This window comes from Pteropus medius, unplaced genomic scaffold (genome assembly GCF_902729225.1).
Source record: "Pteropus medius unplaced genomic scaffold, Ma_sr-lr_union100, whole genome shotgun sequence".
Lineage (NCBI taxonomy): Eukaryota > Metazoa > Chordata > Mammalia > Chiroptera > Pteropodidae > Pteropus > Pteropus medius.
The window spans coordinates 2,955,615-2,981,742 of record NW_024349797.1 but is presented as its reverse complement, the minus strand read 5'-3'; the positions used below and the strand labels follow the sequence as shown (position 1 = coordinate 2,981,742).

Below are 26,128 nucleotides of genomic sequence, written 5' to 3'. Positions count from 1 at the left end.
TAATAAAGGTTACTTTTGAAGCTGAAAAGTCAATAAGAAATTGATAAGCATTACTCTAAAACATTACATTCATCCTGCGCTATTATCTCTACATATAGGATAAAAGCAGTGACATCAAGGAAATGGGGGCATGTTTACCATTTCTAGATTTCATTATGCCTATCTAACAAGTGAACAATACTAACATTAATTGTAAATCAGGAATGTACATAGATTAAAAGTACAAAGAAAATATAAAAATTGTATAAATGAGGCTTTTTATACTATCAAGGCCTATTCAGCCTAAATCAACAAAAAGGCCAAACTTAAAAAAAAAAAAAAGAGGCAGACCTACCTTGGCCCTTTTTGACCTTCCATGTAACTGCTTCTAGGAGGATCTGGAAGCAGTCCACCTGGCCTCACTGGCATGTCCTTGACTGCAGTGATTGGCTGAGATGGAGCAGCAGAAGACTCCACAAGTCCTTGCTCAGATGAGTACGCACTGTATGGCAGAGCAGACTTGCTCAAAGGAGCTTTAGAATTCCCTTGTTCGGATGGGCCCATAGCTGATTGCAATGGAGGATGGTAAGTTGAGGGTGGGGCTGAACCAAAAGACACAGGAGTGGGAAGTAGTGCTGGTCTAGGTTTCTCCGGAATTTGTGAACTCTGAGAACTGGAGACTGGTGGAACTGGGGCTGCTGTTAACTGAGGAGGTATGCCTTGTGGAACCCCAGGGGGAGGTATTCCTGGAGGAGGTGTGGCTGAAGACAGTGGTGGGAGGGGCATGACAGGTGGGGGTGCCGTGAAAAAAGAGATGGAGGGGGAAGAACTGGTGGTGGCCCACAGAAGAGAGGGAGGGTGGGGAAGAACTGGTGGTGGCCCTGTGACAGATGGAGCATCAGGTGGTGGGGGAGGTTGGGAGAAGGTGCATCACAGGTGGGGCATGCAGGTGGTGGCACTGAGCCGGGGGAGGGCAGGGGGCATCACTGGTGGTGGCAATGATGGAGGTAATACTGGAGGGGGCATTGTTGGTAGAGGTGGAGGCATCTGAGAATACGGAACAAAAGGAGGTGGCATTGACATGTTCCCCATATACTGGTTCTTCATGTTCTGAAACGAATTGACTTTCTCCTGAAGATAGGTCTGAGTGGCTTTCATATGTCCCTGCCACGTTTTCCACTGCTTCTCATACTCCTGAAGCTGATCTTTATGAGGATAGGAATGGAGCTGTTCCTCCCACAGCTGAAACTCTCGCTCCCATTCTTGGTAGAGATGTTGAAACTGCTGCTGCTGCATCTCATAATGCCGCAGTTGCATATCTACAGACATGGTCTACAAAATAAAGTGATAAAAATTATTTCAAGACATTCATATAAGTTAAAATATTAATGAATCAATGGCAATTGAAGTCTCAGGAAATTAAAACACTAAAGGCTTCGGAAGTGATGATCGTTCTTTCTTCCTTTGACTTATTTATGTTAAATTGTCAATGAGTGGAAAAATCAACCACACACCAAAGCAAATACCTACCTCAGCCATAAGTATTTTTCAAGATTTTAGTATCACTATAGATCATTTTAAGAACTTAAAAAATGATCTATTATTATAGACATATAGACATAAGGTTATACCTCAAAGATACAAGTATCTAAATCATTTCATCATTTGTGGTATATTTGCTTAGGTTTTTCGTGGTGGATGCTTTGATTTTTTTGGTGGATTTTTGCTTATCTGTTACCATAATGGTTTGCAGGCAAAACACAGGTTACCTTAAAGCTACAGGATAAGAATTCCTAGTTCTTAAATCCCTTACCGACAGAACTTTGTGTCTGCCAGAGCTGACACAATAAGCAGACTCTATTATTCCTGCCCCTTTCCAAGAGCGTTTTACTAATATCATACTTCCCAAGCACCCAGGTTATATGACATATAACTACTTGGGCAATCCTTGGGAAACATCTAATTGTCAATATTTGATACCTTTTCTTTCTTTTAGGAATGATAAGTCCTTTAAATGTCTTAGGGCAACTTCCCATGTGTTGGCTGAGAAAACACTTACCTGTATATGTGGTGGCTGCTGTATAATCTGCTGGTACTGTTGTAGGATCTGTTGTAACTGAGTGTGCTTCTGCATTATTCCCTGATACTGGAAGCCAACTCGATGTTGCTGGTGCTGCTGCCAGTGTGCTGCTGCAGCCTGCAATTGTTTTAACCTGGCATCTTCTTCTGGGTCCTCAGACTAAAGATAAAAGAGGATACATTTTTATTTAAGTCATAACAGCAATCAAATTAATAAAAAACCTGAATATTTTATACTATTTTACAAGTATATCTTGTATTATATTGTATTGTATTATACTGTATTGTATTATAAAGTCCAGAATCCCTGCAAGTCTGGCTGATTGAGAAAAGCTACCCCATCTTTAAATACAATATCTAGTTCTATTCTTACTGTAATCATGGATACCAATACAAAGGAGTTTATAAATTCCATAATCTTCACTGGAATAATAATCTCACTGTTCCTAATAAGACAACCATTTCTCCAACAACGTCAACCTATAGTTACTGTCCTTTTCACTCAATGAAAAAAATCTTTCTTTTTCGCCTTAGTCACTTCACCAATTAACTGCAGTATAATTATTATGATTTAATAAAGTTTCCATAAGGCTCTTGAGAGAACAACGACCTATGGACCAACGTAAGAACTTCGATGTGCCAGTCAGTATACTAAGAGGCAAGGATGATCACATTTAATGCTCTAAACCATTTTGCAGATGAGGAAATTGAAGCACAGAATGGTTAACTAACATGCTCAGAGTAACCACCATATGTGGCAGTACCTGGACTACAGCCTGGGCAATTTGACAATGAAAGGTGAAGTTCTCAACTACTGCCCTATGCTGCCAATATGAAAATATCCTGGCATCCCTTTAGTACTTAGAAACACAATTTACAAAACTGTCTAATTCTTCACTCTCACTTAAACCATGAAAAAAATGTCTTTTCTAAACCTAATAAGGCATATATATGATCAGTTCATAAATGGAATTTTATATGTACTTAAAAAAAACACATGAAAATATATATCCATTCGTGACAAAGGTATATATAAATAAATCATTTAAAAAAGCTGAATAATTTAATAAACATTAAGTAATTTTATGGTTACCTGGGATTCCTCAGGTGGGAGAGGGGGTGGTACCTCTTCATTAGGAGGTGGTAATGGGGGCTCCTCAGATGGAGAGGGTTCTGGTACTTGACTGGTGGCAGGTACTGTAACTTCTTTTACTGGCTTGGGTGCATCCTTTGCTATGACAGGACCCTTTTTATGTCCTGGCAAATGCACTTTTGTCCTCTGCTGCAAACTAAGCAAGTGCTGTCGATACCAGTACTGCTGCTGTTCCTACAAGAGAAACCATTTTTAAAAATTTTACTTGACAATCCTTAGAGCTGCAATTTGGTGTTTACAGAGAGCTACATTTGTGTCTGTGTTCATGTGTTTATATGTAAGAGAAGGCAAAGGTGGACTGAGAAAGGCAAATAAGCAAGCAAGATTTTCAATTCCTTCCCCAAATTTATATATTTAAATTAAACCATAGCATACATAATAATTCAACAGACTTCTCTATTTTGAAAACACATACTTTTGGAGGTGAGAGCAGTCTTTTTTGATAAATTTATAGCCACTTATTTTTAACGTTTCTTTAGTTGGTTCAGATTTAGCCACAGGGGTCTTGTAATTAATGAATATAACCAAATAGTCCTACCTATTCCCACTGCCTTTTCTCTTTTAAACACCTGTTCTATCATTAGTCTAGCTATACCCAGGTACATACAGCGATCCCCTCTTATCTATAGGAGATACATTCCAAGACCCCCAGTGGATGCCTGAAACCGTGGATAGTACCAAACCCTACTCTGTTATTTTCCCCCCTATACGTACATGCCTGTGATCGTTTAATTTATAAACTAGGCACAATAAGAGATTAACAACAATAATAAAACAAAACCATTATAACAATATGCTGTAATAAAAGTTATGTGAATGTGATTCTCTCTCAAAATATCTTATTGTACTGTACTTGCATCTTGTGATGATGTGAGACGATAAAATGGCTACATGATGAGATGAAGTGAGGAGAATGAGATGTTATTAAGTAAAATAAGGTTGCTTGAACACAAGTACTGCAATATCATGACAGGGGATCTGATAACCAAGACAGCCGCTAAGTGACAAATGGCACGGGTAGGGTACACACCATGGATATGCTAGACAAAGGGATGAGTTACACCCCGGGCAGGACGGAGCAGGACTGTGTAGGACAGTGCAAAATATCATCGTGCCACTCAGAACAGTATGAGATTTAAAACTTAGAATTATTTCTGGAACTTTCCATTTAATATTTTCAGATTATGGTTGGTCACAGGTAACCAAATGGCAGAAAGCAAAACCGCAGATAAAGGGGTACTACTGTACGAATAAATGAGAATATAATGATTTTAAATATTTTCTATTTATGTTAAGTCTCACTCTGCCTTCCAAATTATACTATAATTTAATTTTCTGGAAGCTTCTTTTGTGCTTCCACTTTAAAAGAGTCACAATAAGTTTAATGTGAAAAAAAATTAGAAAATACAGCTGATCCTCATTATTCATGATTCTGTATTTGTGAATTTGCCTACTGGCTAAAATGTATTTCTACTCCAAAATCAATACTTGGGAGCTTTGGCGTTAATTTCTGGACATGCATAAAGCAGTGAAAAATTTGAGTTGCCGAACTTACACATTCCTAGCTGAAGGAGAACATGGCCATGATCGTCTTTCTGTTTAGCTTTCATACTGTAAATTGGTGTCCTTTTCACAGTTTAGTTAGGGCCATATTTTTTGCATTTCTGTGCTTTTTGTTGGCGATTTTGCTGTTTAAAATGGCTCCCAAGCATAGTGCTGAAGTGCTGTCTAGTGTTCCTACGAACCAGAAGGCTGTGATGTGCCTTACAGAGAAAATATGTTAGATAAGCTTCATTCGGGCATATGTTATAGCTGTTGGCTATGAGTTTAATGTTAATGAATCAACGATATATATTAAATAAGGTGTCTTTAAACAAAAACACATATAAAATAAGGTTATGTATTGATTGGTTGAAAATGTAACCAAAGGTTCACAGGAACCTAATCCTGTATATCTCTTAAGAGCAACAGTTCAGTGTTCACTAATGCAGTATTCTCAGTGACTTTATAGGACGTAAATATCTCAAATAAAGAAAACTGACGTAAATACCTCAAATAAAGAAAACTGACTGCATAAATAAGCAATAGCTAATTAATTCAAATCAATTTAAAAATCTCGCCACTCAGAAAACACTACAGGATCGTTATTATCCCAGTATTCACTATATAACCTCCACAGTTACAAGGTTGCATAAGGAAAAAAAAGTTGTCATAACACTAAAATACTCACAAATGAACCACCCTATATACTTCTATAATTAACAACAGCATATATTCCTACCACAATTATAAGGAAGCAGAGTTTTATGAAAGTGATATTGGAGAACTTCGGAACTCTTACTAAAAGCTGAGGATCTAGCAGAAGTCTTACCAATTAACAATCAAAAAGAATTTTTCACAAGGACAGGGAGCACAGCATAGGGAATGCAGTTAGCATTAATATGTTGGCTGGATGGAGAGCCAGGGGAGGGAGGGAGCAATTGGGGGGATCGTTTTATGAACTGTATAGATGTCTAACCAATGTGCTGTATACTTGAAACTAAAATAAATAATTTTTTTTTTAAAGAATTTTTATAATAGGAACTGCAACAGAGAATGTTATGAATATCAAAGGTTGAAAAACAGACCCTGGGAAAATTGATAAATTCCTAAAATACTTTTTCAATATATCCAAAACTAAATAAGACATGATAAAGTTGCCATATAATTTTGTCAAAAAAATTATAGTACAGAAACCTAATCTATACTTCATTCTATGTTCAATCTAAGACTCAGTTGTTCCTTGATTTTTGAGCTTTGTTTTTCAAGATTGTGTTCCAAATCAAATTTTTTACTTTTTACAATAAACTTTTAGTTGCTATGTTAAATGGATTCATTTTACTTGTATTCACTGTGATTCATTATCTTTGGGTAACAAGAATTTCCTGTATTCTTTTTGCATACGTCTCTCCAATTTTCCACATGAAAATAGATGTATAAAATATAAATGATATATACTTCTTTCTCAGTTAACATAGTGTTTTGTTAGTTTTTTCACTCACAGAATGTAATTTTCTTGGGGGAGAGAGGTCTAATGCTTTTCTTATATCAAAGTAAGATATCGCTAAATGGTTGCTGATCAACTGAAGACTTTCCTTCTAGACCACTCATTTCTATGACCTGAAACTTGCTTAATTCCACTGGCAAGAATAAATTTCTTTTCATTAACTCCATCTTGAAGTATGAATTATGATCGGGTTTTTTGTTCTTAATTATGATATGCATAATCATCAGCTCCTGAGATATAATTACTTTTACTATTCAACATTAAAAAAAGGTACACTGACCACAACAATCAACAATTATGTAGTATTAAAACATTTTCAATTTTATTCTATTATTTTAGGAAAATAATGAAAATAGCAACAGGTTTACTTTTCAGCTTAAAAAAGTTAATACTCAGTCTCTTTCAAATAGAAGTTAAAAGTGTCCATTTTTTTTTTTAGTTGCATTGAAAGCATCACTTAAAAATACAAAGATACAAAGTATCTGTCACAAACTAGAAGCCAATGGCTACAGATATGAAGCCTATACAGATCTTAGGTTCTTTATCAATTTGCACCTTCCTTACTTTCATGCTTCCCATCTTTGTCCTAGACCTAGCCTAGGTTTAAGAACCATGTTAGGAGCTCAAGTTCTTGCTGGTTTACTGTAGGTCAATACCTATTTAATATGAACCCAATAAGCAGAAACCAGATCCAACTCAACTCCAGGACTATGCTTCGGCACATTTTTGAAGCTCTACAATAAATAATGATGACATCATTCAAAAAGGTCCTCAGTGACCATGAGAAGGGTGATTTCTTCTCTTTATTTTAGAAAGGAATAAGATCTGCCTGGACGTGCTAATGAAGCTGAACTAGGACCCAGTTCTTTTGAATGTTCCATCATATCAGACAACTTCATCTCATGTGGGATGTTGGTTCACAGGTCAAGGAAAATCACAGCATATGTCACATTCAAAAAGAGAATGGAGTTAAAAAGTAAGGATATAAGAGCTATTTGTCACAAATATTACCAAAAAAGGTGCTAATTTACTCATCAAGCATTTATTGACCACTTGCTGCTACTGGTACAGTTATGCTCTAGGTACTAAATAATTTTCAAAGTAGGAAATATAAAGGAGAGTGAAGCAGAGAGCGAGGGAGTGAGACAGGGCGAGAGAGAGAAGGGAGCGAAGGAGGGAGGGAGGGAGAGCATGCACGCCAAAGAGCATGAGCAAGCAAGCAAGAGAGTGCTAGAGAGAGAGAGGTTTTAAAGATTAATTTTGGAAGCCTTTCATATCCTGGTTGATTATTATAAATGCTTGTAACACTAAATGTACTATGTCTTATATCCCAAAGTAAAGGAGGTCAGGGAGAGAACCTGGCAAAATAATGTATTGGATTTTCATTTTAAAAATTTTTTACCCCTTCCTCAAACTCCTGCCCTCATTCTCTCTCTCCTTCAGTCAAACCTCTTGAAAGAGTTGTCTATACTCACCATCCCCATTTCCTCACCTTCCATCACTCCTCAAATCAATGCAATATGGCTTCAGTCACTATGAAACTGCTCCTGCCAAGGTCAACAATAATCTACATGTCAGTAAAGGCAAAAGATAACTCATAGTCTTTATCTTGCTTGACCTCTCAGCAGTATGTGACACAGCTGACCACTCCCTCCTCCTAGAAACAGTCTTCTCTTCACCTGCGTGCCACTATACTGTCCTGATTTGTCATCTACCTATTTGGCTTTACTTCCATTGGTTCCCTTAGAGACTGTGATTCTGCAAGGCTAGGCTCAATGTCCATTAACCTCGCTTCTTACCTTTCACACTCCTTGGGAGACCTCATCTATTTCTGTGCCTTCAAATACTATTTTTATGCTAATGACTCACAAGTCTATTACATCTTCCCCCATCTCACCTCTAGATTCCACACCTATATCTAACTTCCAATTGGACATCTCTATTTGGATTCTTATGTCTCAGGACTTGAAACTCAGCAGGTCTACAACTTAACTCACCATTTCCCCCTCATCTCCAGACCTATTCTTCCTCCTCTTCTGGGTTTTCCTATTTTGTTTGTAAAAGGGACCTCCATCTACCTAGCAGCTGATCCCAGAAACCCAGGAACCATCGAGGCCTCCCTCTCCACTACCGTGACTCAATCTCCAATTGGAGTCTAGCACCTAAACATTCTTCTGGTTTTTCCACTTCTCTCCATCTCCACGATCACCATCTAAGTCCAAGCCACTATTACCACTTGCCTGGATTATTTATTAACTATCCTCTCTAAATCACTCTTGCTCCTTTTGATTCCACTCTCCACACAGCAAGCAGAGTGAGCTTTTAAAAATGCCAATATGTCACATTTGCCTATATAAAATCTTTCACTGGTTTCCTAGTGCCTTCAAGACAGAGTCCACATAGGCCCTTCCAGATCTGGTCTGTGAGCACCACTGTCACCCTGAACTTTCAGTAGGCCTTAATGAACTTAATTCTTTGAGCTCTATGTGGTTTCTACCCATTCTTTGGGTTTCACTTAAATATCACTTACAAAGGGAGCCCTCTTCAATTAGGTTAGAACACTCAGCTATAATCAATCATTTTAAAATATTTGTTCTTCACCTACTATGTGCTAGACCCTGAGCAAGGCACTATGAATATATATTCCTTATGAAACAATCTAGTGATTATTTTATAATCCCATAGCACCTGGTACTTCCCTTCCTTATTAAATGTCTTTTTCCCTCCATGAGAACAAGTCAATGAAGGCAAGTGCCATGTCTATCTTGTTCACCATTACATCTCCAGTACTAACCACAGTACTTGGCACACAGCTGCTACTCAATAAATACATAAACATTAAATACATGACTAAAAAATAATCAAAGTCAACAGCTTTTCCTAAATAAGTTTTAAGAATAAAAGGATAAATAAAATCACAATTCACAAAAAAAGGTTAGTATGTACTTTACCTAGTCAGTCCATTAAATACTCAGAAAATTTAATTCTTGAAAAAAGACACATTCCATTAAATCACCAATGCTTAACTCTGAAAACTAGAAACTAAATGGAAGACTATCAAGCATTTATCCTGTCTCTGCTATATTGCATTTCTAATCAAATACTCCTAGTTCGTGAGCGAAAGTTTTCTTTACGGAATTCCATATAATGAATGTAGAAGAAATGCGAGGAAAAAAATCACCACGTTGCAACCTCTAACAAAGAAATAATTTATTCAGGCAAAGACCATCAATGGATGAACCACTAGATGAAACATTAGATGCAAGATTGATGGGAAGTTTTACAGTGGAGGGACCACACTGTCATCCCTGATCAATCTTGGCACCTCTAACAGTGGGACAACCAGGCACTGAGTGCCTCCTGAAGGGATGCAACTGAAGTATACAGCACTACCTAAGTTATAAAGTCCATTTGCCAAAAGAAAGGTGAGCTTAAGTCTAAGAAGGCTTCAGAGTTAACTTCTAGTTTACAAAAAACATGGAAGAGAGGAACAAGTCACATGACACCATGGGACAGCACACACATCGAGAATGTGGGATGTTCTACAGGACAACTGACAGATTTTTTATCAAGTTCAATGGTATAGAAAAAGAAATTAGGAGAGACTGATCTAAATCAGGGGTTCTCAACTGAGGTGATTTTGCCACCTTGGGGGATTACTGGCAATGTCTGGAAACATTTCTGGTTGTCAGAGCTGGGGGCTGCTACTGGCATTTAGTAGGTAGAGGCCAGAGATACTGCTAAGCATCCTACAATATACAGGACATCACCAATAACAATGTATTATCCTGCTCCAAAATGTCTATATTAGATCCTAATCTGAACAAACCAACAAAACATTATTGAATCCATTGGGAAATTTCAGCATGGATATCATGGAATTATTTTGAATTCCATCAGTTTAAGACAATAAGAGAAATCTGAATGGATTAGTTATTAGATGATACAAAGAAACTTAATTTTGTCAGGTGTTACAACACATTTACCTAACAACAGGTCTTTTTTTAAAAGATGTCTAAGAATGTAGGCATGAAATAACACGAGATCTAATATTTACTTTAAAATATGTCAGCAGGAAAAAAAAAGGTGAAGTAAACACAGCAAAATCTTGATAGCTGTTGAATCTGAATGATGGGTATATGAAGGGAATATCATTTCTCTACTTTAGTGTACAGTAGTCCCCCCTTTCCATGGGAGATACGTTCCAAGACTCCCTAGTGGACGCCCTTAACTGCAGATAGCACCGAAATCCTGTATATGCTATGTTTTTTCCTACATGTACATATCTATGATAGTTAATTTATAAATTAGGCATGGTTAGAAAAGACTAACAATAACTAATAATAAAATAGAACAATTATAGCGATTGTTGTAATAAAAGTTATGTGAATGTGATCTCGGCAACTGTCACAAATTTTTTCCTTCCTCACAATTTTACAGATAGAAGATACGGGAGACCTTAGCAACCTCATTAAGTTGAAACCTTTCACCTTTTTACTTGAAGGAAGCACTTTATGGCTTCTTTTTGGCATATCCAAATTGCCAGCAACATTACTCTTGCGTTTAGGGCCATTATTAACTAAAATAAGGTTACCTGAACACTAGCACAATCCTGCAACCATCGACCTTGTAACCGAGAGGGCTACTAACGACTAACAGGTGAGTAGATGACACAGTGTGGATAAGCTGGACAAAGGGATGGTTCATGTCCCAGGTGAGAAAGAACAGGATGGAGCAAGATTTCATCATGCCACTCAGAACAGCACGCTAAATTGTGCATTTCTGGATTTTTCCATTTAATATTTTTGAACCACGGTTGACTGCGGGTAACTGAAATCGTGGAAAAGAGAAACTGCAAATAGGGGGGACTACAGTTATGTTTAAAATCTTTCGCTACAAAAATTTAAAAAGACATTTTCCAAAAATAAAATATGAATCAAATAATAATAAATATGCAGAGGATTGTCAGAGATTGGCACTGGCATGAAGAAAATGTTTAGCATCTAATAAACCAAAGCTTCCTAAGACCAGAACATGACTACTTTTAATCAACAAACCTTTATGGAAAGCCTACAATTTGCAAGGCATTGTTCTAGGTGCTACAGGGGATAAAAAGATGAATGAAATAGTCCCTGCCTGCAAGGGACTTACAATCTGAAAAACAGAGCTAAGCCAGATGGCTGAGCTTAGCAAGCTTCATAGAGACCCTAATATTTGAAATGTGCCTTGAAAGCAATACACAACTATAAGAGAGAAAAGAAGTTTGAAAGCAATATAACTATAAGGGAGAAAAGAGTGTTGAGACTTACAAGGCCATTCTTGATCTGGCCCATTCACACCTCTCAAGCCTCATCTTCTACCACTTTCTTTCTCACTTTCTTTTGGGCTCCCACCAAAGAAATGGAGGCAATGAATACTCAAAGCACGAAAAAAAGTTCACTATGAGGGTGTAAAAGCAGACAAGCAAAAGCAGTGTTCACGGTATTTATATTAAGGACAGGTCTGATTGCCCCTCACTCCCCCAAAACCAATTCATTTGTCTTTAAAAGACCAGGAAAACAGTACAGTAAAGATGAAAATACAAATGTCATATTTTAGCTTGGACTAATTCTGAAAGTGTTTGACAACAAAAGCACTGGATATTTCAGAATGAGGTGGAAAAGGAGGCAAATTCTAATAGAGGAATCTGGGTAAAACAATCTGGTGGGATGGTACTTTGGTATAAGCCAACAGAATTACTTATCCTACTGTTCTACCCTAGTATCTCAAGTGTTTTCTCCTGATGTGCCACATAAATATCTTGCTTATTTAACACAACTTGCTTATGTTCTTAATTTCTAATGCAAAACTGCTGTAAAATTAGAGTACTGCATCCCTATCTTTTGGAAATCTTTTATATGTAAATCTAAGTTTGTAGATTAAAAGATTCTGTTTTTTCATTAGGGAATCTAAAGTAGATTAGTAATTGCTAAAAGTATATTTTAAGAAATCATAATAAGAAATGACTTATTCTACTTTAGTTCTATCTTCTTTTTTAAGGGAGGAATTCATTTATTACTGCTATCCTATCAATCTTTGACCATTCTGTGGGAAGCATCGCTTCAAACAGAAGTTTAAAGAAATGGCTCTCATGAATGAAAAGATATCATGCTTTTTTGTTTTTGTTTGTTTGTTTGTTTGTTTTGTTTTTTTACCTTGGCCAAATTCCAAGGCTATTACTCTGGAGTGAATGCTAATAATACAATGCAGCAAACTGGTCATGTCTTACATCTTTAACTGATATGAGAAAAGCATGTATCAGTCAGTTCCTTAAATGACCAATAGACTCCCAAAAGGGTCAAATGTGTAGACTCCCCTATGCATTACATATCATCTATAAGCATGATTAGGATGCTCCTGATAAGAACAGTATTTCCATCCTTCATTTGATTGAAGAAGCTGTCACCTATCAGTGGCCCCTAAATGTTTTAAAGAAACTAACTGGTCCTAAAGTTTACATGCATTTCAAGTGTCAGATCTTACAGAAGCTTCTTTTTTATGTTGCCTCTTCAATGGAACGTTTAGTTTTAAAATACAATGTTAAAACAAAGCCCTTTGCAACAGCAACAAAATCTGAGAGGTAGTCAAAGGAAACTAAGGGATATATCTGAGAAGTAACTCTTGAGCCACCCCACTACTCTGTAGTGCCTAGAAATATCTTCAAACACTTTCTTTTAATAATCCCCACTTAGCTCATGAAAAAGCTGGGAAGTCAGACCTGGGACTCTTGCGCAATCCTTTGGAGTATAAATTAGCTAGTCACGGTGTGCTGGAATTAGGCTAAGCAATGGTTAAAGCCCTGAAACCTGACTTAGGGACCTCTAGGTAAAAAGATGCGGCTCAGGTAGATGCTTTCTTACCTGTGGAGTCATCTTAGAAGGATCTGGCTCAGGGGCAGCTTGATGCTGTTCAGCATTCTTGTTCTTGGCTCCACTCTCCAAAGGCTCTTGCTGGACAGTTGTCTTATTCCCAGAAGGGGTGGACGGTGGTGGAGGAGCTAGTAGTTGGGATTTAGAATGGCCCTGGGAAGGGCGGGAAGGAGATGCCTGAGAAGAGGGCAAGTAAGACTGGGAATGACTCAAATAGGACTGCGAGGAGGAAGACGAGGAAGAATAAGAAGGGGTAGGCGCCAGGTAGGATTGAGAAGGTGGGGACTGAGAAGGGGACGGCTGAGCGGGAGGCAAGTAGGGCTGAGACGAGGCCGGAGGGTAGTACGAAGGTGGTGGTCAGGGGGCAAGATCAGAGACGGGGGCATCCGGGCGGTACAGGGGGGAGATTGCCCATGGGAACCAAACCAGGAGGCCCGTCTCGTTGGTGGTGGAGCATCTGGTGTTTGTACTGCTGCGGCTTCTGATAGCTGAGGGCCGGTCCAGGTGGTGGGGGCATCGGTGGCGGCGGTGGCTGCCAGTCCCCGTAGCCGCCCCCCGGCATCACCGGCGGGGGCGGCAGGGGGGGCGGAGGAAGGTGATGGGGCTGGAGCACGCACTGCATTTGCTTCTGGTGCATCTGCTGCAGCTGCTGGAGCTGCGCCAAGTGCTGCTCGCGGAAGCTCATGAAGCCCGAGGAGGAGGGGGCCGCTGGAGTCGTCGAGCTCGAATACCCAGGCCCGGGCGAGGCCTCAGGAAGCGCCACTGGCGGTGGCGGCGGGACCGGCGGAGGCGGATAGTGGCTGCTCCCGCCATATCGGCCCCAATTCGGGTACATATCGGAGAAGAAAGCGCAGGGCTCGTCCCGGCGCCGTTACTCGCCGCAACCGACCTCTAGGACCTGCGGCCGCGACGGCGACAGCCGGAACTCGCGGCGCCTACAGGCCCCGGAGCGTGTAAACGGAGCGCGCCAGTGCGCCGGCGCTACCGAGCAGGGCCCGCGACCGGGAAGGCGGGGTTGGTACTGGGACGACTACGCCTGCGCAGTAGCCACCGAGAGGAGAACAAAGGCGAGATAGAGCGACCCTGTGCTTGGTGACTCTCGGTTGCCATCTTCCTTCAGGTTCAGATAATGTAGGTGCGAGTAGAACGCTCTCGTACAACCGAGGAACCATAGAGTCTCATAGCTGAAAGGGGTGGCCGAGATCCTATCACTCCACGGGTTCATTTTTGAATGAAAAAAAAAGGGGGGGGTTCCATTCACAATAGCGACAATCGCAACAACAACGAAAAAGATGAAACAAGTAGAAACAACTCCAATAAGAAATATAAGAAATATGTAGAATTTATACAAAGAAAACTGCAGAACCATACTAAGTCATATCCTAGTGGGATAAAATTAGACTTGAAATAATGGAGAGGTTTACCATGGTCTGAATGAAAAGAAGAAAAATTGTAAAGATATCAGTTCTTTTCAAATTAAGTGAACAGACTTAATTCAATTAAAACAAAAAATCCAATTAGGAACAAATCTATGAAGAGAGGAAACGTATTTTGAAGACGGAACGCAAGACTATACCAATTTCTGCAGGCATATGAAAAATAACATCTGCAGTTGTAAAAGGAGAGAAACGAAATTCTTTAGAGTAACTCAGATAAAAACTCAGAGAATCTCAGCTAAAGCAAAGATATCAAAAAACAGATGTAAAGATTGTCTAGAGAGTAGGACCTAGAAAAAAATACAGTCTCTCCGCATAATACTAAATACGAATTCCTTTGGCTTGAATGAATCACTGGAAAACAAAGCTGAAACACACTGAATTATGAAAATATTACCTAACTCTGAAAATATTAAGTGTGTCAATGTGTCAGTTGTGCACCACTTAAAAATTTGACCTTGCTGCCATATTATCATTTCAGATCTTCACCTCTCTTAAAATGTGGGTGTGAGGGCAAAATGGGACATCTAAGCATTCTTCAGAAGAGCTTCTCATTCTCAAGTAGGAATTTAGTTGTTTCTTTTATCTTTTTATCAAAGCATAACACACATATATATGTATATATAATTACACATAAGGGTACAGCTTAGTGAATTTTCACAATCGTGTAACCAGCACCCAGATCAAAAAACAGCATTACCAAATTCAGAAATCCCAGTTACTTGTATTTTTAATATTTTTGACTGAAATTGTTTTGAAAAAATGAAAAATGTATTTTCCTATGGTAAAACTAAAGGGGAAAATTGAGTAATCTCTCATGCAGAAAAAGAATATGATAAATTTTATAATCCACTCATGGTTTTCAAAAAGCTTAGCAAATCAGAACTAAAAGGGAACTTCCTTAATCTTACAGAGTATCTACTAAAAAAACTACAGTAAACATCACACTTAATGGTGAAAAGTTGAAGAACAGATGTCCACTACCATTGCATCTGTTATGGGTTGAATTGTGTACCCCCACTCTTTAAAAGATATATTTTTTAAGTCCTAACCCCCAGTACCTCTGAATGTGACCTTATTTGGAAATAGGTTGTTGCAGATGTAATTAGTTACGATGAGGTCATATTGGAGTAGGGTGGGCCCCAATCCTATATGACTGGTGTCCTTATGAGAAGATGGCCATGTGAAGACATAGACAAACAGAGAGAATGTCATGTAACGGTTAAGGCAGAGATTAGAGTTATGCAACTAGCTGCAAGCTAAAGAGTGGAATAAGTGGAATTCTCATACACTGCTGTTGGGAATGTAAATTGGGGTGGCCATTCTGAATTACTATTTGGTAGTATCTACTAAAGCTGAACAGATTCATGGCCTATGACCCAGGAATTCCACTCCTAGGCATATATCCAATAGAAATACATACATATGTTCACCAGAAGACATGTACAAGAATGTTCATAGCGGCAGTATTTCTAATGGCTGAATCTGGAAAACGACCCAAATGCCCGCTTATACTAGAATAGATAATCAAATTGTGGTATATTTATACAATGGAATACAAAACAGCAATAAGAATGAATGAGCTATGTATGACTACATGCAACAACTCAGATGAATTTCAGAAACAGGATAACCATCCTCAATAGAGCACATAATCTTGTTAACTATCCTGTAATCCAATCACAGAGATTTCCGCACCTTGCTTTCTCTCACTTTCATGTAATCTTCCTTAGTTCCCTCCTTAATTCCAAATGTATAAAAGAAATTGCAAAACTGTCATTCTCTGGAGCATTTGAGATCTTCCTTCCCAGCACATTGTCATTTGGGCTCAAATAAAAATTCTCTACAGGTTTGGACGTTCTTATGCTGAGAGTCATGTTCTCATTTTAGCTTAAAGAAACCTACAGGTGTTCATAAGTAATTTCAATTGCATGAAGTCTGTCCTTCCAAACATTCCTGATGCAGCTGCACAATTTAGGAGAGCATGGAACTTAAAGATGATTGTATCTGTTATAGTTCTTTAGAAGTTATCCATAGCAACTGCTAAAACTTAAAAAGACAAGGCAGGAGCTATTCTACCATCAAAGCTTGCTGTAAAAAAACAAAGTTCAACTCTTTTTCTTTCCCTTCAGTCACTCAATGCCTTCTCAGATATATGGGGTGGTGAGAGGAAAGATCTGGAAGAAGGAGCTGCTAGTGCTCCCTTCAGCTTATTTTATAGTGAAAAGGCTGGACACTCTGATCTAAATCCTAAGAGAGCTGCACATCATTTTGGAAAGCGTAACACTCCGAGAAAAAAGTCTGGGAGTACAGCTAGGAAAGAGAGAACGTGGATAAGCAAAAACAACACATACCCACTACTCTGAGGAAGGGCCACCATTTCCAGGCAAACATGCTCAAAGACATGGGCATAAAAAAGAGTGTAGCAGTATAGACCAAATGTAAAAAGAACATCATCCAAACAATCTTGAAAGAATAAACATAGGCTTTCTGAGCAAGAGTACATTGGGAATGACTTTAAAATTGAAGAACAAATGCATTAATTAGGATGCAGTCTAAGCTACTAAAACAATGAGACACTAGAGTACAGCGGCTTAAACAAAAGTTCATTTTTCAGTCATAGAACAGTTCAGAGGTAAAGAGTCCAAAACTGTCATCTTCAACATAAAGCTTCCATCTCTGAGTTCAAGGTGGCTGCTCTGGCTCCTTCCATTAAATCTGCATCTTACCAGTGGAGAGGTAGAGTGAGTTAGGGTAGCAGACCTGTAGAGGAACATGCCTTAAGGTCCTGACCCAGAAGAGATACAAATGACTTTGTTACATCTTTGGCTACAACTTAGTTGGATGGCAATGCTTTGCTGCAAGGAAGGCTGGGAAATAAAATTTCTACCTGAGCAACCCAGCTAAAACACATGAGATCTACCATTAAAGGAAGGAAGGGAGAGTGGACGCTGGGGACAATGGACAGTAACTACCACACCGACAATACCAAGTTCTAGTGAGACTATGGAGCAACAGAAACTCTCATACACTGTTGGTGGGAGTGCAAATGTATACTTAAAGAGTAATTTGCTACTGTTATAATTGAACATACGCAATGCCTTATGACACAATTTCACTTCTAAGTATATATCTTGGACTAGAGTGAAAAAAAATGCAACCCTTTTGTAGTAGCAAAAATTAGAAACAACTTAAATGATCAACATACGAGAATGGAAAACAAATTGTTTAATATTCACACAATGAAATACACAGCAATTAGGTGAGTGAACTAAAGCTATACGTATTAACATGGATGAATACCACAAACATAACAGCTTTTTGTGCTAGTTGCAAAAGACTATATAGACTGGGAATATTCCAGAAAGAATTGACAAGATGTACCCATGTTCATAGCAGCATTATTCACAAATAGCCGAATGTGGAAACAACTCCAGTGTCCATCGCCAGAATAATGGATAAACAAAATGGTATATACATACACTGGAATATTATTCAGCCTTAAAAGAAAGGGAATTCTAATACATGTTATAACATGGATGAATCTTGAACATTATGGTAAATGAAATGAGTCAGTCCCCCTAAAAAATAAGTACTGTATGATTCTATTTATGTGAGGTACCTAGAGTTGTCACATTTATGGTGACAAAAAGTAGAATCAGGACTCACAGGGGCTGGAGGAAGGGGGAAATCAGCAGTTATTGTTTAATGAGTATTGTTTAATCAGTTTGGGAAAATAGAAAAATTTGAGTTGGATGTGAGTGGTGATGGTTGCAAATGTACTTAATGCCACTGAACTGTACACTTAAAAATAGTTAAAATGATAAATTTTATGTTTTGCATACTTTACCACAATAAAAGATCATATATAGCATGATTTCATTTATAGGCAGTTCAAAAACATACACATTACCAACATATTGTTAAGGTATACAAGTAGTGGGTAAAACTATAATGAAACTCAGGAGGGTGACATACAAAGTCTAGGACCTCAGAGGTGGGGTGGAGTTGAGAGAAGAGAATGTAATCAGAGAGGATTACCGTATACAGAGAAAGATTCAAAGTGATAGGTAACATTCTTTTTCCTAAGTCACATAATGGATGCAAGGGTGTTCATTTTGGTAATATTCTTTATACCTTAAATATACTCTATGCAATATTTTACATTATACATATATATATCATACAAAGGTATACATTTAAAAACACATAATATATACTTAAATATTAATATAAATGTATACTTTTGAATGTCCTAAGTATTACAAAATTCTATATGGGAAAATTAAAAAGGAATGGAAAAATATTAAAGTGGGTTAGTTGAGAAAAACTTAGAAAAACTACTGTTCACTCTTCCTATACTCTAAAACATAGCTCTAACGTGTATAGTTCCACCTCAAACACTCAGCTGAAAGAGTAGGTCCCACTTAATTTAAGATTCACTTAAATAGTATCATCCCCCTTGCCATTGATTGGTTTAGAGATTCTATCTTAACCTAATGAGGACATGGCATTTCTTTGGCCATCTGAACATTGGCATCTGCTGAAAGTTGGCATGGTCATATTGAAGGGGAGGATTTTTATTACATGGTTGGGGAAGAGGCCCTCTTTTTCTCCAACGATTGTGAACAAGAAGTATGTTGTTCCAGTTGCTGTTTATATCCAAATTGGTTGGGGGGGGCGGGGGGAGGGCTTTGATGACAAAAGCAACAGAGGGAGGTCAGAACAGAGGGACATAGAGCTTCAGCCCTGAATGTGCTGTGCATAAAAGGGCACTATTTTTGAAATTCTTATTACTCGAGATGCATTTCCTTATTAGGATTTCTGCTACTTGCATGGGAAGCACCCTAACAAACATGGAGATACACATATTCTAAGGATACTTATGGAAATAGGAATCTCAGACATACAGGTTGGTCCTATGGAAACTCAGGAACCCCACTTGGCACCAAAAGAAGGGCTGCATACGAAGGCCCATCTAGGAACTGGATGGCCCATAGCAGTCACTCTCTCAGGATTAGGAAGTACTTGATCAATTCCTATCACAAGACTCTGCCATCATGGTATTCACGTGTCAGGTGCACCCCTGCTTTTCTTTATGTATGGTTTCTGCTCTTGCTACAGCTGTTGAACTCTCCATGTCTTGATATCTAAATTCCTCAAAGATAGGATCTATTTCCTTTGGACAGTCTACCTCATGAGCGCCTGGCCAATCTACAGATTGGATGTTTGTGCGTAAGGTGCCCTACCCTTGACTCAATTAACAGTAGTCAAGTTTGCTGATTATGAAGTACCAATTTGGCAGTGTATATGGAAGGAATCGCTTAGAATTGACCTATGGATGTGCTATTCATACTAGGCTCCTGTTCAGTATACAGATGGAAAAATCACTGAACAACTTAGGCTCAAAGTTCTTTCATCACATCAACTTCAAAATCCTTATCCATGATTGGTGCTCATAATGCAACATCAGCCATTATCTTTGGCAGAGTTCCACCTCTGATATCTTATTCCAATTACCTATCTCAATCTTTTATTTCTATGGCTTTCCTATTTCATAATTTTTAGTATATATATTCATCAAACTTCTTGAGCTTTCAGTCCTTTGACTGATCTCCTTCCCCCAGTTCACCATGCCTCTCATGATTTCACTTTTCAATTTTTTTCCTATCAATTCCTGAATCTATGTCACATCAACTCAATTTCTCTTGCTTTCATCCTCAACTCCTTGTTCTACTGTTGTATTTACCTTGCAAATTACCAACTATAGATCATTCCGCCCATTCATTGTCTTTTGTCAAATGGTTCTGGAGAAACCACATAACATGCAATTGGTGTCATTGATAATTTAGGTTTTGCAATCTTGCCTAGGTTCTCAACATTACTTTGACATTATAAGTCACTGACCTATCCCACTCACTACAGTAGCTATTTCAATTCTCCACCACTACCCCAAGCCTTGTCCCCCAATACATGGTCTTGCTTCCAACTTCACAGAGTTGAGACCAGTAGGCACAAACTCCTTTAATTTGTGCTCATACATCCATCTTTACTGGCAGCCACTCTTGCTCCTATCCTCTAGTTTGAGTGGCTCTTCTGTCCCAAGTTTATCCTGTCCTTATGCTCTAGATCCCATCTTTTGACACTTTGCTGTCGGTTATCTTTTCTCTCTATTGTATGTTTCACTTATTTTTCCATCAAATTTTTATATTGAAAAATACCAAGTCTATGGAAGTTGTAAGAATAGTAAATAAAACACTCCTAAAGCCCTTCACCTAGGCGCATCACTTAACATTTTGCTATGTTCTCTCCTTTCCTCTTTCACATCTATCATTTATCTATCTATCTATCTATCTATCTATCTATCTATCTATCTATCTATCTATCTATCTATCTATCTATCATCTACTTATATTATGACCCTTTACATCTAGGCATTCAGCATATATTTCCCAAGGTGAGGGACCAAGATGATGACATAGAAGGCTTCTGAATGTCCCTCCTCCCACAGACACACAGAATGTACAGCTACATACAGAGCAAATTTCCTGAGAGAAATTTGGAAAGCTGAGTAACCCCTATACATTGGGTGAAATGAGAAAATACCTCAAAATGGGTAGGAAAGGCTGAGACACACTCTCATCGTGAACCTCTCCCTCAGCTTAAATCCACAATTGGGAGAGAATCCTCAATTCTTAGGCTCTCCTTGAGGAGCCAAGGATTTGGACTACAAATCTACTGCCCCAACTTTTAAGGCTCCCGCACCAGGGGTGGGTCCCCCAAACACCTAGCTCTGAAAGCCAACAGGCCTTGTGTCTACAAGTCCCACAAGATAGCAATAAATCAGTTCTTAAAGGGTATGTGACTTCTTTTGATAGTTTAATTTCTCACCATGCATTGATTGCTTTATGTACTTCTTGTTATAGTAAAAAGCCCATCACATTAAATTTACCACCTTTCTACTTTCTCTGATTTTAGCTACTTTAAGATGAGTGGAATCATACAGTATTTGTCCTTTTGTGGGCTTATTTCACTTAGCATGATGTCCTTGAAGTTTATCCACATTGTAGCATGTGATAGGACTTCCTTCTTTTTTTAAGTCTGCATAATATTCCAGTCTATGTATATCTCACATTTTCTTCATTCAGCTGTCAGTGGGTTTTTGGGTTGCTTCCACCTCTTGGTTATTGTGAATGAATCTGTAACGAACATGTGTGTGCAAGTATCTTTGAGTCCCTGCTTTGAATTCTATTGGACATGTACACAGAGGTGGGATTGCTATACTATGGTAATTTTTTTTTTTTTTGAGGAACCACCATACTGTTTTTCACAGTGGCTGTACCATTATGTGTACATTCCCACCAACAGTGCACAAGTGTTCCAATTAATAGAATGTTGGGACATCCTCACCAACACTTGTTATTTTCTGTTCTTTTGATAGTGGCCATTCTAAAGGGTGGGAAGTGGTATCTCATGGTTTTGATTTGCATTTCTCTTAAGTGATGCCGAGCATCTTTTTATGTACATGTTAGCTATTTGTTTATCTTCTTCAGAGAATCATCTATTCAAGTCTTGTGCCCATTTTTTAAATTGAATTTTCTGGTTTTTTGTTGTTGAGTTGTAGAAGTTCCTTATAAATTCTGGATTTTAATCCTTTTTCAGATACATAATATCGAAATATTTTCTCCCATTCCATAGGTTGCCTTTTCACTGTTGTTTCTCTCGTTGCACAGAAGATTTTAAGTTTGATGCCCTCCCATTTGACTTTTGCCTTTGCTGACTGTGCTTTTGGTGTTATACCAAAGAAGTTGCCAAATCCAAGGTCTTGAAGTTTTCCCCGTTTTCTTCTACTTTTATGGTTTTAGGTCTTACGTTTAGGTCTTTAATCCAGTTTGAGTTAATTTTTGTATATGGTATAAGGTAACAGTCTGACTTCATTCTTTTACATGTGGATATCCAGTTTTCTCAATATCGTTTGTTGAAGAGACTGTCCTTTGCCTATTGCGTAGTCTTGGCACCCTTGTTGAAAATCACTGGGCAATATATACAAGGTTTATTTCTGGGCTCTTTATTCTGTTCCATTGGTACACACACGCCTTATGTCAGAACACTGTCTTGATACTATTGCTTTGTAGTGTGTTTTGAAATCAGGAAATGTGAGGCCTCCAACTTTGTCCTTTTTCAAGATTATTTTGGCTACTCAGGATCCCTTGACTGTTCACATAAATGTTAGCATTTTTTTTTTTTACCATTTCTGCAAAAAAAATGTCATTGGGATTTTGACAGAGATTGCATTAAATCTGTAGATATCTTTGGGTAGCATGGATTTTAACAATACTAAGTCTTCCTAACTACGAGCACAGGATGTCTTCCCATTTCTTTGTATCTTCTTTGATTTTAGCAATGTTTTGTAATTTTCAGTGTACAAGTCTTTTATCTCCTTAGGTTTTACTCCTAAGCATTTTATCCTTTTTGATTTATAGTAAACTGGACTGTTTTCTTAATTTTTTTTTTTTGGATTGGTCATTGTCAGTATTTTAAAATCTGATTAATTTTTCCGTGTTGTGGTATCCTGAAATTATGCTGAAATTGTTGAATTGTAATAGTTTTAAAAAATGATTTGAGATTTTTACACATAAGATCATATCATCTATAAACAGAAATAATTTTACTTCTTTCCAATTTAAATGCCATTTCTTTTTCTTGTCTAATTGTTCTAACCCAGACTTTTAAACATGTACTTTATCAGTTGATATAGGCTAAGTTATGCTACAGTAATAAAAGCAAACAAAGAAACAAAAAACCAACCCAAATCTCCGTGGCTTAAAACCAACAAATGCTTATCATTCACCTTAATGTTCCCATCATTAGGCTGGGATGTTCTGTGGGATCCAGGCAAAGCAAGGTTCCATCTCTATGTTTTCATGATTGTCAAGGCAGGGCAAAGGAAGCATTGCTAATCACACAATGACTTTTAAAGATTCTGCCTAGAAATGACATGTTATCTTCACTCACATTGCCACTCCTAACTTCAAAGGTGGTGGGGAAGAGCAATTCTACCAGTAGTCCATAAAATAGAGAGCCAGAAATATTTGGTGAACAGCATAAACAACTGTTACAAGCTACTCCTCTAGTTACCAAATGTTGACTTCACTTTCCTTGCCACTGGCCAAGTATATACAACACCCTCCTCCATGTAGACATTCTCACAAAGTCCTATCCAGTTATGACATCATGCTCAAAGCCCAGGATATCTAGGTGAAGCACAGCAGTCTCTACAGGAAAGGGTGTATGTATCACTATCAGGTGTGGCCTTTTTTTAGAGACCTATGCACCAAGAGGGCAAATTATCTGTCCTCATATACCAAATATACGAGTGGTGGGACAGGAACAGGACAACCACAGTGAACACTCCCATTTAGAAAAGGAAAGAAAAAAGGACACATAGAAGTGTCTAGTCTCTAGCAATACTGTCTACAAGATAAAACAGGCAAGGGCACCTTACTTTGGGGATAAGGAATTCAAAACAGCTAAAAATAAAAGGATAGGCAAAGGTTTAGAAATTAAATGAGGCAAAAAAGGGTATATTATGATGCTAAAGGCTACAATTCACAAGAAATATATTGGTTATGAGTATCCATGGGCAAAACAACACAGTAGTAACTTTCATCAAGTGGAAACTCTTGGAAATGCAAAGAGAAATAGACAAAATATACTAATATTAAGAAACTAATATATTTCCCTTAGTCTGACATGGTCAAAGTCAAAAATAAAAAAGTAAGGATATAGAAGACCTAAACAATCAAATAGATCTTAGGAATAAATATCAAAACTTTTGCCTTGATAATACTCAGATAACAGAGAATGTACTTTTTTCAAGTATACATGAAACTTTCATGAAATTGACCATCTTAGGCCACAAAGAAAACCTCAATATTTTCCATATTGCATATTTAAATAGCATATCCTTTTGCATGCCTTTTCTTTTAATTTACTGAGGTATAATTTACATACAATAAAATGCACTCATTTTGGATACATTTTAATACACTTGGACAAATATATCCAAGTACCCATCACAACAATGAAATTATAGAAGTTTCAATTTCTCCAACCTCATCACAACTTATTTATTCTTACTAGTAGCCATCCTAAATAGGTGTGAGGTAGTATTTCATCGTGGTTTTGATTTGCATTTCTCTAATGATTAGTGATGTTGAACATCTTTTCATATGCTTGTCGGCCATTTGCATATCTTCAGAGAATTGTCTATGTTTTTTGCCCATTTTTATATCTACTCCATTCTTTTTAAGTGCTCATGATATTTCATAGTATAGACATAACATGGTTAAGACCCTTTTGATGAACATTAGCATTCTTTTCAATTTTTCTCTATTATAAACAGTGGTGAAGTATCCCTCTATATGCTTCCTGTACATGTGAATGTTTTACACATTTATACCACACTTATACATTTATAGCACAATGATAGTGTATTTTAAAGGAAATCAACCATATATTTATAAATAACGAAAAAAAAAATAGAATGGGGCTCACAAGGTATCTGCAATTTTTATTTTAATGGCTCTTGCCCAACTGCTGTCTAAAATGGTTACACTTTTGTCAGCACCACATGACTACCTAATTCCTCACACTCTTGGAAAATCTTCTGGTCAGTCACCTGTCAATATTTGGAGGAGCTGCTTTGCACAGAAATCTATAATTTTAACATAGTCATACTAATCAATCTTTTCTTTTATGGCTTTAACATTCTTCATCTTATTTAAGAATTCTACCCAAAGATTATACATATTTTTCGTGTTTTTTTTTTCCTAATACTTCCATAGCTTAAAAAAAGTTTAGAACTTTAGTCCACTTGAAATATATTCTCATGAAGGATATGAAGTAGGAATCTGAAAGTTTTTATCAAAAGGATAGCCAACTTGCCATTATAATAAAATAATTACTAACACTTATTGACTACCACTTACTTGTTTCAGGTACTGCTCAATTTAGAATACCACTTACTTGTTTCAGGTACTGCTCAATTTAGAATACCACTTACTTGTTTCAGGTACTGCTCAATTTAATCCCATTTTATCAAAGTTGTTTTTAGGATTAAACAAAACATTTTAAAGAGGAAACAAGGAGGGTACCAAATGGTTATGTAGTTCTGTCCAATTCATACATACACTAAATGGTAAAATCAAGATTCTAATCCTAGTAGCCTCCACATTATTTGGTTTTTCTAAAACAACTTCCTTTTCCCACAGATTTGAAATACCACCTTTAAAATACACCGAACTGCCATAAACATATAGATCTCTTTATGGACTTTCTACTGTTTCAATGATCTATTTGTCTATTCCTACACTAATTTGTGATCATTTAAAATATCTAAACTGATCATGTTATCACCCTAATTAAAATTTTAATAACTCCCTATTGACCTCAGGATCAAGACCGATCCATTTAGCATGTCATATAAGGTTCCCTCCCTCCCACCTCTTACCTTTGGAGTCTCAGA

At 37.7% G+C, this 26,128-nt stretch overlaps 1 protein-coding gene across 1 annotated transcript in view; it reads right to left on the bottom strand.

Moving 5' to 3' along the window:
• The window catches only part of YLPM1 (YLP motif containing 1), a 57,368-nt gene extending 43,368 nt beyond the window's left edge, over window positions 1-14,000 (bottom strand). Inside the window, 7 exon segments of the mRNA XM_039883810.1 lie at window positions 335-788; window positions 791-825; window positions 827-1,311; window positions 2,039-2,218; window positions 3,152-3,385; window positions 13,157-13,550; window positions 13,552-14,000. Coding sequence (XP_039739744.1) covers window positions 335-788; window positions 791-825; window positions 827-1,311; window positions 2,039-2,218; window positions 3,152-3,385; window positions 13,157-13,550; window positions 13,552-14,000 — 2,231 coding nt within the window.
• Window positions 14,001-26,128: the final 12,128 nt, after the last annotated feature.